The sequence below is a fragment of the Bison bison genome, unplaced genomic scaffold, assembly GCF_000754665.1.
Source record: "Bison bison bison isolate TAMUID 2011002044 unplaced genomic scaffold, Bison_UMD1.0 scf7180017864456, whole genome shotgun sequence".
Taxonomy (NCBI): Eukaryota; Metazoa; Chordata; class Mammalia; order Artiodactyla; family Bovidae; genus Bison; species Bison bison.
In genome coordinates, this window is record NW_011495018.1 from 14,180,725 (window position 1) to 14,196,230 (window position 15,506).

At 38.7% G+C, this 15,506-nt stretch overlaps 1 protein-coding gene across 1 annotated transcript in view; it reads left to right on the top strand.

Moving 5' to 3' along the window:
* Positions 1-15,506, top strand: part of KIAA1598 (KIAA1598 ortholog) — a 91,721-nt gene that overhangs the window by 65,554 nt on the left and 10,661 nt on the right. The window contains 2 exon segments of the mRNA XM_010859278.1: positions 3,368-3,488; positions 7,799-7,991. Of these exon segments, the coding sequence (XP_010857580.1) occupies positions 3,368-3,488; positions 7,799-7,991 (314 nt within the window).

Here is a 15,506-nt window from a genome sequence, read left to right on the forward strand (position 1 = left end):
ATTAGGAGTTAGTACCAAGCAAAGCACATGCCACCAACCTCATAGTTGTGGCATGTGAGAAACAAACATGAAAAGAACATGAAAAGTCTGCTGAATGTGTACTGAAGTGGAAAATGAGCACAGGTACCAAGAAATACCAAGAAACCAGGAAGCGCTGGATTCAGTTCTGTTCCTGAACAGAAACCAGGAATGAGCTCAGTGTGCAGGTGTTTTTGCTGAAATGAAAGTGACCTGAGTTGTAAGCCTTCCGCTGAAACTTAGCACATGGGTAGAAAACACATCTCATGTTTTGGGGAGTTGGAAAATCTCACTCTTTTGTACACTTTTCAGGTCAACTTTTAAAAGTCTCAGTGTTGACTGAACTTACTTTTCCAAGTCTATTTGCACTTAATTTTTAAAGTTGTATAGTCTGTGGATAGAAATATATACAGTTCACTTCTCATAGTCACACAAGGGTTTTGGAAATCTCTGGAGCCACCCCAGCCATTTAAAAGCCACTCTTAAGTGAAAATGATGATTTCCAAAGAATGATTCAGTAGAAATTAATCTGAAAGTCTCCTCTCAAGTTCAGTTGCCTCAAAATCAAAGAGACAAAACCAGCTTTTTAAAAATTCTTTTAGGTCTTTTTGAACTTTATGAGTTTTTGTCAAATTACTCCCTGACAATTAGTTTTTTCAGTTTTATGAACATTTAACTAACATGAAGATTAACAATTTATTGACCAGAGACATTTCAGTATTCACTTACATAACAAATCACTGGCCACTGGCATTAATTTTTGCAAAATCTCCCAGTCAGTAATATGTTAAAACTGGTAAATGATGAAAGTGGCTTGAAGTAGAAACAGAGTACTGTTCTAGAAACTAGAAAGGCCAAGGTCAAGGTTCAGCCCTATTACCCACTTACTGTGGGACCTGGCCCCAAACTCCTAGGGATTCTCTTCTCTGTGAAGTAAAGGAATTGTATGTACCACATGGTAATTTCTGATTCTCTAATTTTATGATTATAATATAAATAGATAATTAAGACAATCTCAATACTTTATTAGCTGAGGTCCTGGATCATGTCGGTTGAGATCAGTGCAGAAACCTTTCCTCCAGAATTGCCTCCATATTTAAAGTTTGCTCAGATATTAACTGAATCAACCATCTCAGTCAGTGAATGGAGAAAGAAGTTGGGAATTCAGGGATTAGAACTTGGAAAATGGATTCCTTCAAGTATCAGGTGTGATGAGAGGGTAGCTCGCCACAGTCAGGAGTTTGGGGAAATAATGCTTTTATCCAAACAAAAATAGAAAATATTGTGAAAGATAAATTCTTCAATAAAAGATGTCCCTGGACGGTGTATGGGTATGTACATGTACATACACATATACACAGACACATTATTTTTTCTTGAATTAACTCCAGCCATTGGAAATAGCATGCAGAATGTCCTTGATATTCAAATAATTTGAATATCAAATTGAGTATCACTCAATAATTTTATGAGTGATTTTAATAGTAATGGCCATGAGTTTTTCTGTTTACAAATGGTACAACTTTTTAAAAATTTTCAGCACAAATGATTTGGGAATATTTTTTCTAATACATTAAAAAAATGTTATCTAAGTTGGTTTTAGTTCTGTTTTCATTACCTTATCAGTGTCAATCCTGCCTTACTGTATAACTCTTTGATGAGTGGGTATATATCCTCATTAACTATTAAATAAAATTATCTGATTTTTTAAAATTATAAAATAATTATAGTGTTACATGTAATACGATTTTCCTTTAATGTATTTTGTGAATTTTTGCAATAAATCAAGAGGAGAAAGAGGTTCTCCCAGAGGGAAAATGTTGGATGCCTGATTAAAACGTGAGCCTTCTGTATTTTACACATGGGTTTTGGTTAGCTAGCCAGCAGCAGAAGACTGTAGTCTCCTAATCATATCAGGCAATTTCCCCGTGACAACAGACTGCTTTTCTGTCACTTTGTGCTGTTGGGTGGAGAAAAACACCTTTGTAAACAAAACAGCATAGTAAATAACCTATATCATGTGAGATTTGCAACTACCTAATTTTACAAGCTACTTTTTTTGTTTTATAGGCTAAAGAAGAAACATGAGTTACCATTTTAGCCAGTAGGATTCTTAGAATCCTTCAGGAAGTTGGCAGGGGGCAGGGAGCAGGATTAAGGCAAACCCACAGTGAGCTGAGATGACAAAGGCTGGCCTATTTATTAGCCTTGGTGGACAAAGGCTGCCTTCCAACTCTGCCATGAAGTCTGGAAAGTTATACCTGACTTGAGGTTCTGATTTTCTCTAATCAGAAGATTGTGGTTCAACTGGGGTTTTTTTTTTTGTTTGTTTGTTTTGTTTTTTTAAATCCCTGCTCCTCGACAAGCCTGTGGCACAGCTGAGGAGGGCTATTTCAAAGAAACAGCATTTCTTAGAAAAGAAAATGGACCACTTTTAATGGTGGATGCTCAATCCTTATCCCTTAAATCTGAGAAGTGCATCACCCAGTGTTCTGTACAAACACTTGACCAGTAACGGAGCTAGAAAACCATAGCTGTCCCTCCAAAACGAACTTCCTGGAGGAGCCAGGGCCTGGAAGCACTCCCTGGGTCTCTCTCAGTCCTCTTGAAAGTCAGCATTGCTTTCAGCAGGAGCCCAGCTCTATGGTGTCCTTGTCTTGTTTTGCCTTCAGCGTCTTCTGGGTCCTAACTCCTGCATTCCCTGCCTCCCCCGTTCAGCAGTGTGGCATGGCGGTGCCGGCCCTTCCTTGCCTCCCTGTATGATTATAACCTTTGCTCTTGCACGATGAAGTCGTGGTGTGTTCAGTGCAGCACTTCCTTGGGTAAGCCACCGGAGAGCACTTTGTGCCTCCTTTGGCAGCGCGACACCAGTGTCACCAGGTGTGCAGCCAGGGTCATTCTCTCTGAAGAATCAGCCACATATTTCAGTGCCGCAAGGATATGGGTTCAGTAACTCGTGGCTGCCATATCAAGATAACCTTCTCAGGTGAGTTCAGTATATCCGTTCTCTTCTCCACGTGGTCGATCAACACACATCAGAATCTTAATCATCAATGTGCAAGTACCTTCCCAGCACTGAATTTCATATAGTTAGCCCATCGAGAGGTGTTCTTGTGCCGTTCTTTTGATATGAAAGCTCGACATCTTACATCATCAGTAGCGTCTTCTTAAATGATCCAACGCTGTGTTGTTAAAGATGTGTGCATTAAAAATACATACAGAGCAAATTCATTTTTAGTTCCTAATTCCATTCAAATTCTGGTAATGTTTTGGTGGTTTGACTTTTATATTCTTTTGTGTATTGTATTAAGACATTAACCTTTTTGTTTTTGTTTTGTTTTCACTTTAGGGGACACTTAACAAATCCACTAGTTCAAGAAGCTTAAAATCCCTTCACATTGAAAACAGTGAAACTGAGTTAGAAAGGATTTTGCGTCGCAGAAAGTTGACAACAGAAGCAGATAGCAGTAGTAAGCTGGTTTGAATTCTCCACAGTTCTACTCTTCCTCTCTTAAGCATCTTCCTTTCAGTCTCTTTTTAACATAAAATGATCTTTCTAAAATTATTATTAAAATTTTTTTGATGTGAATGAGAAGTATTGGATGGGCAAAGGTACTTAGGGATATCTCATAAGAGCTCTTATGTATTTTTATTTATTCGCATGTTTGTTTAGTTATTTGTAGGGAATCAGGGTCTTCTGGATCTGCTTTGCTGAATGCAGGATGCCCTGTGGTTAAAAACTTTCAGGCGGGGCTTTGGTAACAATGTTTAGGGAAGGGTACCTAACCAGAGGGCATGAGTTTAATTCACTGCTTGTCCTACAAGCAAATTGCTCAACCTCTCTCAGTTTCTTCATCTATAAAACGAGAATAATAAAAGCACTACCTCATAGACTTATTTCAAGGATCAAGTCATTATGTTTCAATATGTATAAACAGTGCTTAGCACAATGCCTGGGACAAAGCACATAATAACTAGTAATAATAGTAGTAATTACAAATCAGTTACCAATGTAGAGAGAGCGTCTTTATTTTTCATATCCATTTAGTTTATTGCCTCTGCCTGTGAACCAGTGAGAAAGTCCAGCTCTATCACCCACTGTAAATGACCATCTGAGCATCTTGAGATCACAGTTTGCATTGCTGTCATGACACAGGTGTATTAGACTTCATCGTGTGTTCCAGAACTCACTTTGTATGTCTGCAGTTTTTTTTCCATCAGCTTGGTCATGGGAAGTAGCAGGAACCTTTGTGAGGTTTTCCCCCTTGTTGCCAGGAGGCTAGTTTTGAAAAACCACCGTAAACTAATATTAACAGTGACCATAGCTAAAGGACTGACTCTTTTAGACTGTGTTAAATCAACTGCAATTAGTCTATCACAACAGTTTATATTTGCATTGCCATCATGTCTATCAGGTTTAAATTGCTAGAATATTAAGGATTTGGGGTTTTGATAATCAAGCTCTAGTTTGCATATAGAAAGTGAAAGTGAAAGTCGCTCAGTTGTGTCCAACTCTTGGCAACCCCATGGACTGTACAGTCCATGGAATTCTCCAGGCCAGAATACAAGAGTGGGTAGCTTTTCCCTTCTCCAGGGGATCTTCCCCACCCAAGGATCAAACCCAGGTCTCCCTCACTGCAGGCAGATTCTTTACCAGCTGAGCCACAAGGGAAGCCCAGTTTGCATATAGGGATTTACTCAATTGAGTAAATTGGTTCCTTGAACCAGAAGCAGCATAAAACCAGCCAAAACTTTTTTTTTTTTAAAATAAAAAAGTGAAGCCTTTGTGTCCTCCTTAGAAAAAATCAGCCGTCCAGTTTTTAGTTTGAACTAGAAATTCTGTTAATATCCTATAAGAATTAACAACCCCCACCCCTAGAAAGAATAACCACCTCTCAGGAAAAATAAAGGATACCATAGAAGAGTTTTTGTCTTGATGTGTGCTTTACAAGCTTTTACCAGCCTCCACAATGAACTGTTATTCATTTGCAACTTAATCAGTGCTATGACTTTTCCAACATTTCATCCTGAAAGTATTCGTGTAGTCGTCATTCATAGTCTTCACTTATTTTTGGGACTTTGTGAATGCCATTTTAGTGCTCTGTCATTTACATTTTTTATTTTGCCACTGACCTTTATGTTCCTCCAGAAACATTCTTCACTCTTTTGGTCAAACACGTAGCACTCGCTATTTCAGAGTTAGTTTTCCACGGGAGAAATGAGGAAACATTTTCATTTTAGTTAGTATGGAAAGCTGAATATTTCAAATGTGGAGAAAGCTAGGGACATATTTTATAGGCATAGTGAGAATCTTTCATTTTATTGATTATATTCCACCAGCATACAGATATTCAAGGTATCATTTGAGGCAAGTTATAATAGGAGATTCAGTAGAATCATTAACATTTAGATAGAGAAATAAGAACTGTGTAATTGGCAGGGTAGAGAGGAAACATACTAAAGGGAGTGGCTTGTAGGTGAGCAGAAATATTCTTTCAAGTTAGCCAAAGGAAAAAAAAAAAAAAAGCTAGAGGAATCAACTTCAATCTGTATCACCTAGTAAAAGAAATCATACCATTTTTTTTTAAACATAGTTCAGATGTTTTCGAAGGATCAAGCTGGCAGAGGTATTTACTATGTAAATCTTTTTATAAAGGTCATGGAATGAGAAAGTGAAATTCCAGGGGAACAAATAAGGAGCTGAAGTAGCACAGCTTTATGGTGGGAGCAGATTACAAAGATGAGTTTGATAAGTTTGTTCCTCGGGTGCATTTGAGTCTCTGAGGTTTTTTTCCTTCTGCACACAAAGGCTTATGGGAAGGCTAAAGGTGAGGTCACAGAATGGAGAGAAGAAGCATCCTGAGAGGCAGAGGCCGCCTGAGGTTGGCAGGACTCCTATCTCAGGTTTGTCAATCTCTCTCCCAACAGCCAGAGAAGCACCTCTTCCTTTAGACTTTTTTTTAATGGAGTTAATTGGTACTCCCTTGATTTACCTAGATTTGTGGCCTACTAAATGGACATTTCAAAGAGCTCCAAGTGCCCCTCAGAAAATACTTGGACAGCTTAAACAGGATGCAATAATAATGATAATATTAAACATCATCATCATCTTAAACATTAAGCATTTTTCTTCATATTTTTCTTTTGTATGTAACGAAAATACGAGTTCTGGCTCAGCTCAACCATTCTCCACACTTTTTAATTGGCTTAGTTGCAGAACAAGCAGCAGGCATTGGTGTATATTCAAAAACTAGATCTTGCTTTTCTATAAGGACAGATTGTTTAAAGCTACTGGGTGTTGCAGTCAGCAGTTACCCAAGAGCAGAATAGAGCTTCTCTAAAGCAAATCTGAGCTCACCTTTAGATGTTACACTTCTGGATTCTTTGGAATGGACTTTTTTTTTTTCTTTTTGGACTTTCTTGATCTTTCTGCGCTTTTCTCTTTACTCCCTCATTGCCATGCAACATAAGGCTTGCCACAGGCAGGAGAGAAAGGCCTTTTGACCCAGAATATTCTATAATACCACAAATTTGTCTGCTTCGATGGTATAGAAGAAATCGATGAGAAAGGCAGACAGTGATGCTCTGTGAGCTGAGGCTTTCCACCAGACCAGGGGGGATTAAGTCTAAAGGAGCTGCAGTCACAGAATGGCTGAACAATTTTCTAGCCTCTCTTACACAAGTTTTTCAAATTAGAACTTCATTTTTGGAGTTCATATGTTATACTGCTATAATACGTGACACATTTGTATGCAAATAGAAGAATAAATTTCCAGACCTTAATATTAGTGATCAAGGATTAGGTAACATTTTGGATTGTACCACCAGTACTTTTCCATTTTAGGAGACGATCCGACATTGTTTAACGATAAAGAGACTCCCAAGTTTTGTTTTCTTCTTAGTGGCACCTTTCACGTTTGTTCTTTAGCTTAATTTTTTTAGAAGTTCTAATTTTATTTGTAACATTGTGACATTTTATAAATTATTTTGTTTTAAAAGAGTACCTAAGGATTCCTTCTGAAGTTTCAGGAAAGACATTTGGATCTTGCTTTGAAAAAGCTGTCTAGGATAGCAAGCATCTTCCTAACAGAAGACAGAAAAAAGTAATGATGGAGTTTAGCTTCAGTGCCAGCAGTTTCAGAGTGATATGCCAATAATTGTAGTAAGCCCTATTACAGTTTTCTGATCCTATCTAAAAAGAGTAGAAAAGTCCAAAAGGTAAACAGCCAAACTCTTTGCCACTTAATTTTTATAATCCTGTGTCTGTAAATCCACTTACTTCTCAATCACATTAAAATGAAAATGTTCATAAAAGCTGTTTACTGCTCAGGAAGCCTTCATGAGCCTTTTAAAAACAGCTTTTTGACATCATTCCATTTTCTCTTTAAAATCAGAGCTGAGTTTGGGGAAGAATTAACTCTTGAGAGGCCAAATGATTCAAGTAGGGCTTCCAGAAAGCCATACTCTGAGAAGTAAAGACTTGACAATTCCAGTGTTACCAAGGACTCTGGTCAGCTGAGGGAACCCTGGCCTGGGGTCTTATAGTTGCTTAAAGGTCTGTACACAGTTTCTCAGCATGGTCCTGCCACCCTGAAAAGCAGTGGTGCCAGCCAAGCAGAGTAGATTTCTAATAGGAAGATTTTCCAGCATGCTCTTGAAATTTTAGCAAGTCTTGGCCTCTTCTCTTCCTGCGGGGATTTTCAGCTAATCTGTTTTTCAGTTCCATATTAATAAGCATCAAACAGAATTATTAAACTTGAGGTATGTGTTTGGTTTTAAGGTCCAACTGGAATATTAGCCACCTCAGAGTCCAAATCCATGCCCGTGTTGGGTTCTGTATCCAGTGTAACAAAAACAGCCTTGAACAAGAAAACTCTGGAGGCAGAATTCAACAGCCCGCCCCCCCCAACACCTGAGCCAGGTGAAGGGTCGTGTAAATGGGAAGGATGCTCAAGTTCCAAGGTTACATTTCAGTAAGTAATGATGCTCTTTACTAAGTAGTATGTAGAAGAAATCTGTGATGACTAATTTGTGTGCTACTTTGCTTTGTTTCTCTTTTAGAGAGCTTTTGATTTGGTTAGCCAATAGATACTCTTCTTCCTCTGTTTGATGAGCCAACTTTTGATTCTAGGCTCCTAGCTTTAGAGGTCTAATGCTGATGCAAAGCAAATGTGTATAAAGAGAAGTCCATCCCTAACTGGTTTGGTAATCTGATTCTTCTTCTACACAAAGAATTGACTTCGATGATCCTTATTCAGCATCAGAAGACATTTAATCATTCTTTCAAGATTAAATACTTAGATCATTCCTCTTAATGGTTCATGAGTGGCCAGAGAAGATATTAGATCTTTGAGAAGATACTAGGTCTTCAAACTTACTTTGAAGGGTACGTTTTTACAACCTAATTTTCTGATTCTCAATTAAAGATGTGCCTTAATATTGCTGTGTCCTGAGATTGAAGACATGCTATGTAAAGAGTTACCTGGCTTGAAAGTGGCACTTTGATTGTTAAAGAGTTAATCCTGCTATTGAATGTGCTTTAGACAGTTCTGGTGGAGGATCAATTTGTTTTATAACAATGGCAAGCTCTTTTTGAAATTAGTCTAGTTTTGCTTTAGTTCTCTTGCCAGGATGTCAGCTGGTTTGTCACACAAAGAAAAGGAAGAGGTGAGACAAATCAGATCAGCGAATATTGTAATCACGGTTAATTAAACCTCTGATTTCCTGTTCTATCAGGAAAGAAAGAACTCCCCCCTTTTTTTGTAACTCTACCTGTCTTAGTTTTAAGGTGAAGCCTGGACAAATGAAGTTGAAATTCAGTTTAGATCTATTTTTGCCAACGGGTATTTTCTTCCAGTCTTGTATTTCTCTTATTGGTACTATTAACTTTTTCCCCCCTTCTTTTGGAATGAATGACCTTCTTCGCTGATTTACAGTTTTATCTAATTTCATTGTGTTTAAAAGTACATTTTCTCCTGCAGTCATGCATTTCCTTCTTTTGACTGGAGTCATTTGAATAGTTCTAACAGAAAGATGATCTATATTCATTCTTCATCTTTCCTATTACATTTGTTTAGCACCTAATTTGACATCAGCAGTCTGGCTACATTTGAACCAATATCCAGACACAAAAGCAATTTGGCTGAGACAAGTTAGTTTCTGAGAAATGCTTCAGTGTGTATGTGTGTGTATAGATTTTTTTTTTTCCTTTACCATTTTACACAGATAATCTTAATCAGAAAATACTGCAACTCCTTCCTCCTTTTGTCTGCCTTTTATTCTCCAAAAGTAAGTGGAAATTACATTTCCAAGAAAGGAAATGAAATAATTGCAGGCCCAAGGTCTGCAAAATGTGTGCTGAATTGACAGTGAAAAGGATCCATGTGTTGACAGACACAGTTGTTAGACACCATAAAGGCCTATGTGAAGCTCAATTTATTTCTCATCTTGCTTGTTCAATGACTGCTTAAGAGACACGTTTCAATTTAATTTATCTACTTAAAGCACTAATACAAATACTCTGTGCTGCTGTATTAACTTTTAAACTTTGTAACCTAACGCTTGATTATTCAGTTCTTGACATGCTTTCTCTGAAATAGCCAACGCCATGCATTTTCATATTGACAGCCATTTAGCAAAGAAGAATGGCTTTCTGAAAAATGTGTTTCTTAAGTACAATCATCCAAATCAATCTAAGTATCTTGTGTATGTCCATGGTAATTATTCACTTCCCAAACAGATGCACTTCAAATCATTTGTGTTTAAACCTAGCTTTTTAATGAGTAAAAGAAGTTTAACTTAGTGTAGTTGGATGCGAGCTTGAAAAGTTAAAAAACCCATGTGATTTCTCAGGATCTCCTGAAAGTGGTTTAGCTACCGGGAATGAGAAGGGTTATTTCCGGGATTATTTCTGGCTGGCTTTGACCGATAGGTTCACTTTGTTATATAGGTTTACTCTGTTATACTAGCCATAAGGTAGAGGCAACAACATTGTCTTACCTCATGGATCTGAATTGTCACTTTGAAGTGAGATCAGCTTCCCTGGTGGCTCAGCTATAAAGAATCCACCTGCAATTCAGGGCATGCAGGAGAAGCAGGTTCAGTCCCTGGTCAGGAAGATCAGGAGGAGGAAATGGCAATCCGCTCCAGTATTCTTGCCTGGACAGAGGAGCCTGGCAGGCTGCAGTCCATGGGGTCACAGAAGAGTCAGACACGACTTAGCAACTAAAAAACAAAAAGACAGTGGCACCATTATCTTGAGCTGTGGCAGCACCACCATACTGTATTTCAGGTGAGTGGCTTTATTGTCTCTTGACAGGTAATCAAGGTCAAGGTCCAGTGTTAGTCGCTCAGCAGTGTCAAGGTCAACGGAGAATACCAATCACAGTAGCCTCTAATACATAACATTATTTTTTGTGCACATGTATGCACGTGTACACACATACACACGAGTCCCTGCCGTTCTTATGCTTCCTTCTGAGCCCCACTTTGGCCTCTCTGCCCTAGTGTCATTCCTTCTACCCTAGTTCTTTGCTTTTCTTTCTCTTTGTCTGGGATGCCCTTCCTCCAGTCGCTACACTATGTCACCTCCATCATTTCTTTGCTCACATGTCAACTTTTCAAAGTGAGACCTATGCTAACCACCTATTTAAAACTATAACTCAACTCCTGTAAACTGCAGTTCTTATTTGCAGTTTAAAACCCTTATCCTACTCCATTTTCCCCATGACTGTTACCTTTAACATACTATATACTTTGTTTATATATATATATATATGCTTGTTTTTTTCTCTTCCCCTCCTAGAATATAAACTCCATGAGGATAGGAAATTTTTTGTTACTCATATTTCAAACACCTGGAGAAATTCCTGCCTTATGGTAGGCTCTCAGGAAATACTTACTGACTAAATGAATGAATAAATACACTTTTTTATTAGTGAAACAGAATATCAACTCAGTTAACTTACGTTACCCCATTATTCAACAGTCACACATATACAGATATATGTGTACCCAAATATTAGATATTTTGGTTTCTTTGGTTGCTCATTTGGTTTTTTAAACCTTTTAAAAATGCCCCAGAGTCATTTACGTTGAGCTCAGTTTTTCATGTCTTCTGCATCTTTGGGCTTCCCTGGTGGCTCAGAGGTTAAAGCGTCTGCCTGGAATGCAGGAGACCCGGGTTCCATCCCTGGGTCGGGAAGATCCCCTGGAGAAGGAAGTGGCAACCCACTCCTGTACTCTTGCCTGGAGAATCCCATGGAGGGATGAGCCTGGTAGGCTACAGTCCATGGGGTTGCAAAGAGTTGGACACGACTGAGCGACTTCACTTTCACTTCTTTGCATCTTTGTAGCTATATAAGATAGAGTGACCAGAGACTGCAGAATGCCCAGTTGTAAAAAATGTTTCACCTGTGCTCATTTGATTGGCCTCAAGCGGACAGGAAAGTTTGCTAACTACTAAGAAACCTTGTAAAGTGAAGGAAGAAACATAGATGTTTTCTGTGTAAGATCTTTACTTATCCAGAAAATTAAATAGCATCAAGCTCTTCCCAGAAAGTTTATTTTCCTTTTAATAAATCCCTAAAATTATATGTGTGTGTTCCAAATAACTGAGTAAGTCCTGTTTGGTAAATTGTAGAGACAGAGATACATGGGTTTATTTCTTAGGGACTTAGGAAATGGCAGGAGACACCTCTGATACTTCGTTGTAAGAATTAATTAACATTCTTGTCACCAGCCTGCGCAAGCAAGGTTTTTTGTTTGTTTTTCTGAAGAAAAATGAAAAAGAAGATAATCGGGACTTGGAGAAATCTAATTGTTTCTATTTCTCCCTTAATAATAGCTTTAGGAATATGTGTCCTCTTAATTATTTCTAATAAGTATATGTGTGTGTGCCAAGTCGCTTCAGTCATGTCCAGCTCTTTGTCACGCTGTGGACTGTAGCCCTCTAGGCTCCTCTGTCCATGAGATTCTCCAGGCAAGAATACTGGAGTGGATTGCCATGTCCTCTTCCAGGGAATCTCCTCAACCCAGGGATCAAACCCGAAATGTGTCCTGCATTGGCAGGCAGGTTCTTCACCACTAGCACCACCTGGGAAGCCCAATAAGTATGTACCATCTGGTAATAATATCTTAAATCTAACTGAATTTGAATTTCATTAATTCTGATTAGTAATTGTTCAGATAGGAATTATGTTTATAATCTCCCTTTATACTATGAGAGGTAAGGAGCTGGCCAAGCAAATGAAGAGTATAAGCTTTATTTTTGCTCTCATGCTCTCTGCAGCTGATCCAGAGTAAACTGACCGTGTTAAAATAGAGTAAGACTCATTGATTCAAGCTAATCAATGGCCATGTTGGTCCATATAAAATAGGGAAAATTCCAAATTACAAAATTTTAAAAAGATAACTTTGATTGCTTTTTGATAGCCACAGTACCTGGAAATAAACTGAGTGTTGCACAGGGTCAAATGCACAAGAACGAGTTGTATTTTCATCAGTAGAAGCCTGTAGAGGGGGCAAGGAGTAACAGGGGAGCACAGTGTGGTCAGGTTTATAAACCAGTGTTTTCCCACATATGCTCAGGGTGGCAAGTAGCTTCGAATTATTTCCAGAATGCCAGCTCTACAATGATATCTTGGGTTTGCTAGCTATATTATCTTTACGGCCTCAGGCAAGTTATTTAACCAGTGACTGGTTCCTCACGTGGATGATGAGGGTAACTTTGTAGGGTTGTCATGTAAATTACGGAGAAGGCAGTGGCACCCCACTCCAGTACTCTTGCCTGGAAAATCCCATGGACGGAGGAGCCTGGTGGGCTACAGTCCATGAGGTCGCTACAAGTCAGACACGACTGAGCAACTTCCCTTTCACTTTTCACTTTCATGCATTGGAGGAGGAAATGGCAACCCACTCCAGAATTCTTGCCTGGAGAATCCCAGGGACGGGGGAGCCTGGTGGGCTGCCGTCTCTGGGGTCGCACAGAGTTGGACACAACTGAAGCGACTTAGCAGCAGCAGCAGCAGCAGCAAGTATTTCAACACATTCCTTTTCTATCTTAATTATAATGCTGGGCCATTACTGGATGATCAGAGACAAAAGTTAGAGTTGAAAGCTTAGATATTGCACACCTGGGTTATTGACTGGTCCAGGTTTCCTTGGGAAAATCATGTAACTTTTATTCTGTTTTATTTTTGTTTTTCTTGTTTAAAATGGAGGCAAATAGTTGAGGTACTCTCTAGATTCTCTTTCAGATCTAGAACCCCAGTGAGTGAAGGTGTTAGTCGCTCAGTCATGTTTGATTCTTCACGACCCCATGGACTGTATGTAGCCCGCCAGGCTCCTCTGTCCGTGGAATTCTCCAGGCAAGAATACTGGAGTGGGTAGCCATTCCCTTCTCTGGGGGATCTTCCAGGCCCAGGGATTGAGCCTGCATTGCAGGCAGATTCTTTACCATCTTAGTCACCAGGGAAGCCCAATAATCCCTCACACATGTGGTTGCTTGATAAAAATGTTCACAGTTAAGAAAAGAGTTAAGCACATATTTTCTACTCCTAATATGTCTCTAAACATAGATTTACAGAAAAACACAAACCTAGAAATGTAAAATAATTTATTGAAAATTTTTAATTTTCAAACTATATCAGGGGAACTTACAAATCCAAATGGAAATGATTGTTATCCTTCAGGGCCAGGATACTCATTCCAGCTCTGTCACTATTGCTCCAGATGCTTTTAGACCTACTTGGATTAGAGATACCTGACCACAGAGGAAGTAAATTGGAAGGTCTTTCCTATCCATTTAATTTGGAGTGGAAAAAGCAGATGAGAAGTAGAGTGCTTTAGAGCCACTCAGCGAGTCCTGTAAGAGAATTAGTGTCAGTGTTCATTTTGGTCAAGAAACTATATGATCCATTTTAACCACCACTGTATGTTCAACATGTTCCCAAATGACTTGCCTTTGGCACACTGACTCAATATTTGGAAATAGCCATCAGTTTGCCACCATTACAAATGCATTTAAAAAAAATGTGACTCAGACCCATGACATCCAACCACATGTACAGAAAAGTACTGTGTAATACAGGAAAATCAAAGCATGTTTCTTTAACTCTAGTTAGGTTGACTGGTTCCACATTTACATAATCTGGGGCATTGATTAAAGGGTAGGTAGGAAATTAATATTTCAGTAGCAAACATAAATTGAGCAATAAGTAAGAAAATGCAGTACAATACCTAAGTATGGGTAAAGTTGTCTTCCATTGTATCCTGTGAGACACATTAGCTCTATTATCAACAGAATGGCAAAGCCTGATGTTCTTGATTGACATAAGTGAAGTGAATTGGGAAAACATTTGGGAATGAAAGCTTATAACCTTCCATTGTATATGGTTCACCTGTTTTTAAGTTAATGTTTTCTGTTACTCTTCATCAATATATATTAATATGTATCCATATTATAGCAACATTCACCTGAGAGGAAATGTGCTTAAATTGCTGTAGGCAAGATGTCTGATGGACTTTTCCAGGTAGTACTAGTGGTAAAGAACCCACCTGCCAGTGCAGGAGACATAGGAGACGTGGGTTCAATCCCTGTGTGGGGAAGATCCCCTGGAGGAGGGCATGATAAGCCACTCCAGTATTCTTGCCTGGAGAATCCCATAGACAGAGGATCCTGGTGGGCTACAGTCCACAGGGTTGGAGAGAGTCGGACACAACTGAAGCAACTTAGAGCAGCGTAAGATATCCAATGGAGGCTGTGAGTAATGGCGCCAGTTTCCAATTTGGAGGTTCCGAGTTTTGGAATTTGCTTCTGTAATGTTTTGTTGTTGTTACTAATGTTTCACTAACATTTATTCTTTGATTCTCCCAAAGGTACAGATTGGACATTATCTCCATTTTACAGATGAGAAAACTGAGTTTTAGTGGCATAAATAATTTGCCCAAAATTCTATTCCCACTCAATAGTTGGTCAGATTTTATTTGAACCTTTTTCACTCTAACTTTAAAGCCCATGCTTTTGAATGACAGCATATTCATTGAGTGTATTCAGAGCTCTAGGAATGGAAGCAAAGAAAATGACTATAAGGTTTCCCCTATAGGAACCAGTGTAGTTCATTTGGCCTATGTTTCTCACATCCTGCTCCTCTGACCCTGCCTACTCTTAGATGGTGTAATCTCTTTTATCTTTCCTCTTCCTAAGACTAACCTAAACGATTAAAATATCTTTTGCCATGGGAAGAAAATGTTACCCAGTAAAACCAAGAATTCTGAAAAGCAGAGTCCATCTAAATTAGCAAGAAGACTTGAAAGAGTAGCTGGAAAGGAATTTGGAAAGAAATTGTTTTAATGTTGTCAAATGTCCAGTAAAGGAGCATGCTTCACAAGTAAACTTTGGAAATTAATACATTAGAATCCCACCCTTAGTTCCTTTAGTCTTTGGCATAAATTTCATTTGTTGTTGTTTAGTCCCTGAGTTGTGTCCA